The sequence below is a fragment of the Contarinia nasturtii genome, unplaced genomic scaffold (assembly GCF_009176525.2).
Source record: "Contarinia nasturtii isolate CC-2019 unplaced genomic scaffold, AAFC_CNas_1.1 Cnas_scaffold_129, whole genome shotgun sequence".
In the NCBI taxonomy this organism is placed as follows: Eukaryota; Metazoa; Arthropoda; class Insecta; order Diptera; family Cecidomyiidae; genus Contarinia; species Contarinia nasturtii.
This window is the reverse complement of record NW_022197486.1, coordinates 1,354,995-1,359,250: the sequence shown is the minus strand read 5'-3', so window position 1 is coordinate 1,359,250 and position 4,256 is coordinate 1,354,995. Positions and strand designations below refer to the sequence as shown.

At 29.6% G+C, this 4,256-nt stretch overlaps 1 protein-coding gene across 2 annotated transcripts in view; it reads left to right on the top strand.

The window, feature by feature from the left end:
- LOC116344030 (protein king tubby 1) overlaps nt 1-3,366 on the top strand; it is a 17,633-nt gene extending 14,267 nt beyond the window's left edge. For both annotated transcript variants that reach the window (XM_031772405.1, XM_031772397.1), the window contains 2 exons: nt 48-185; nt 261-3,366. In XM_031772405.1, the coding sequence (XP_031628265.1) occupies nt 48-185; nt 261-530 (408 nt within the window). In that variant the 3' untranslated portion in view covers nt 531-3,366. The remainder of the gene's footprint in view (nt 1-47; nt 186-260) is intronic.
- Nucleotides 3,367-4,256: the final 890 nt, after the last annotated feature.

Here is a 4,256-nt window from a genome sequence, read left to right as displayed (position 1 = left end):
TTTTTATTCATTCATACATTCTTTTTATTCTTTGGATTATGCGATAGGATACCAATATTTTGGGTTTCAAAGGTCCACGCAATATGACAGTTCTTTTGCCTGGCATGACTGAAGACGATCAACGTGTCAAAATAAGTTCATGTGATTCAACACAACAGGGATTGTTAGATAGCTGGAAAACAAAGGTAATAGTTTCTGTGGACAAACAAAGTTTCATTATAAATGAACCCATAACTTAATCGAATCATTTACTCACACAGAATATGGACAATGTTGTGGAATTGCATAATAAAACGCCCGTTTGGAATGATGATACACAATCGTATGTTTTAAATTTCCATGGTCGGGTTACGCAGGCATCGGTGAAAAACTTTCAACTGGTTCATGATTCAGATCCCGAATATATTGTAATGCAATTTGGTCGAACGTCAGAAGATGTATTTACAATGGATTTTCGATACCCTTTGTGTGCCTTGCAAGCATTTGCAATTGCTTTGAGTAGTTTTGACGGAAAGCTCGCATGCGAATGAGACATAGAGAACAGCTAGATTGAGAGATAGAGTAAGCGAGAGAAAACAAAACAGAGAGAGATATATTCATATACAAATAAACTCACACAACAGCATCGGATATTTATACAAACGAAATGACATGGAGACATACATTGAATGTTCAAATTCAATACAAAATTGGATTGAAACATCAGAGAGCATAACAATTATTTAAAATAAAAAGACACATTTATCTCTATCTCAATGCAGAAGAATGTCTATCTAAGCATTAGCTATATATTGTAATTTGTAATGACATTAGTTTTTTTTACAGCTAATTTATTGCAAACCAAATCAAGACAACAAAAACGAATTAGACATTTAGTGTTTATAAATATATATATATTGGGACAAAGTTCTGGAAACTTGTGTAGTTCAATATTAAAACTATTTTTGCCAACAATTTGAGTTTGTTTAAAAAATCAAATGAACAACAACATGATTTTCAACTCAAATAGAAGTTTGGCATAGAATTTATGTGTGTTTTAGTGAAAGTATTTAAATAACAAAGAAAAATAACTAACAACAACATACTTTTCTCAGTGAAAGGTAAATCAAACAAAACCAACAAGACAAGAAAAAATCAACAATTACAATAAATTTAATTGCCTTTTGTCATTCAATGCATCTTAACTATATACATTCTCACTCGTTTCTCATCTATCTCAAATGCATTTATTTTTTTGTTTCTGTTTTCATACTGCACTATTGCTCCCAATTTCTTATCGTGGATACATTTATCGTTTTTGTTTTATTTTATATGCAGGTTCAAGTATTTAAATAACAAACTCAAATGAATACAACTGAATATTTATTGGTAATTGTTTAAAATTGATGTTTAAAATATGAAAGGTTAATACACATTTGACGGAATTTATTTAATAAAATGATGCACATCATTTATTTGATAAACACTCAGGCAGAAATTTAAGAGCTATTTGGCTATTTGCTATATTATATAATTATATTTACAAAATTGTAGTGGCCATATATTACACACACCCATATCTATACATGTATACTTGTGCTCTGTCGAAAAACATATAACAACAATAGAAAAAAAAAATAGCATCCAAACACAAAAATATACACATATATTCGAAATGTTCATTGAATTATTTTACAAGCAATCAAGACATACATATATACAATTGAAAATTGACGATAATTGCCAATTATGATTCCTTCCTCCAGGAGATACACATTTCTTCTGTATGTTCTGATTTCAGTCAACTGTTTGAATGCATCCAACTTGTCATATGTGTCATTATTCTAAAATAATAATTAAAAAAAAAAAACAACTACAACACATTGTTGTTGAAAGATAATGTAATGAGAATTTTATCTCGATATGTGCTACATACAAATATTTGCTCAACTTACAAAATTGATGAAGAAAAAAACATGAAATTGTTGATAATATACGTTTTTTTGTAACGAAAAACATGAAAAAAAATGATTAATGTATGGCATAATACATTGCCGAAAATCGGATTTACACCATTTGAATTTTAACTCGTTTTTAATTATTTTCATCTAAAATTAATCACACATTAAAACGAACGAAAAATAACAACAACATAAATTGTATTCGTGTCAATGGGAGCTTCTGTGTTTTACCAAACATGCATTTTAACATTTTGCAAATGAGATATTCTTAAAACGGACTTACACCGTGCACAGAAAACAGCTCGGTAGACTCTTCCTTTTTAAAATTCGAAAATCAAGTGCTAATTGAATTGATATCGCTTTTTGTCGTGTTAATCGAATTGGATTTGACAATTTTCCTCAGAATAAATTTAAATTTGTCTCGATTTTGTAACAGGAAGAGAAAAAAAAACAAACATTTATAAATATAATGCTACACACAAAGCAAAGGAATAGGTTTTCTAAAGTGTCTTATTTTGACGAATCTTGAATAAGTCAAATAAACCATATTTTCATCTCTTCTTCTTTGCTGTAGATCCCTTCAAAGCAACTCCCACATTCTATTTTTCTTTTATCAACTTTTTTGGAACAATTTTTTTAATTCCAATCTCTTTAATTTATTGTATAGATAAGTGTGAGTTTATGCACCGTGTGCTACTCTAGATAACAAAAACCGACGAAATGAAAATGAAAGAATCTATTTATTTTTAATTCAAATTTCAGATGCTTTCATCTGTACGGTAATTTGTTTGTTTGTTTTTTAGCATTTAGCAAAAGAAGAATGTATAGAATTAAAAAAAGAAAACAAAAAAAAATATATAAGAGAACCAATAAGTTTTATTTAATGAAAATTAGGGCGCTTATACAATTTGGCCACATATTTTATCTTTCGATTAAAAAACTTTTACCCCTATTTCATCTATAAATTTAAAAAAACAATGAAACAGATTAAATTATTTTCCATTAGAATTTCGTAAATATATTTTATGCACAAGAACTTATTGTTCGTAATTGAGATAATAAATGTATTAATAATATTGATAAAAATAATAATAAGATCAACAGGAACATCAAACTGACTGAGAAATTATAGAAAAAAGACAACAACATTCACTCAAGATATACTTAATGCTATACACATTTCTTTTCAGTTTGTGAATTGAACATTATTAATATTGCTCGTAATTCTCAGTTCATTTAAATTTAATTTCAAACGTATTTTTGAGTGTTTTCGTTTTCGTTTTGAGTTTATCTTTATTTGTCTCTCACTCTATCTCTCTCGAAAACAAACATACACTTTACGGAATACAATGTAGTAGACGAATGTAAGAACATTGAACAAAAATTGGATAAAATCTAGTCATTCAATTTGGATTGAATATTCGAATGGTGTTTGTGTTTTATTTCCTCCTTCTTCCCTCCATCGATCTGTCTCAATTGCGAGATAAATGAGCGGTATTCTTTCAATCAGGCAGCGGATCGATGACCGGATGAAGCAATGATGGATGCTAAAATGGATGCTTGAAAATTAGAATTAAGATTTAATTCAAAGTGTTTGCGGTAAGTGTTTCATTGGTAGTTTCTTTTAATACTCTGAACAAATCATATGTCAAAGAAACTTGCCTTCACATTTGGTCATATTTTATTCGCATATGACGAATCCGTACTTAATAACAGAGTTTCATCCAGCGTTGCTGCCATCCAGAGCATAAAAGAGTTCAATGAGAGTGATCTAAGAAACAGAGAAACATGGCACATAGAAGAACTTATTTATGCAAAAAAAAAAAAACAGAGTAAATTTCCACTGAATTACTTGTTTCAAAATTAAAATTCATATTGAGTCAGTACTGGACTAATTGAAATACTGACTAATCTGGACTAATCGAAATCTTGTGAGTAAGGAATTCGATACAAATTCATAAGAACTAAGACTTGACAATTTCTATACAATTGTAACGAATTGTAAAGTCAACAATCGAAACTAATGTCCAGTTAAAAAGAAAAATCATCAGGAAGCAACCGAAATGGTTTAACAAGCCACTAATCGAGATGAAAAACAAAGTCAGCAAAGCTTAACACATTTTAATCAGTAGAATATTTTAGAAACAATTAAGAAGAGAATATAAACACAGTGCACGGTCAGCACCCAAGGATTACAGAATTGAGCATACAAAATCTTCTTTGGCAAACGCGACTCACTCATACGTTGCATGTCCAAACCATCTCAATCTTGACTTCCTTGCGACGTCATCAACCGACTCAAACTTCAACTCATCA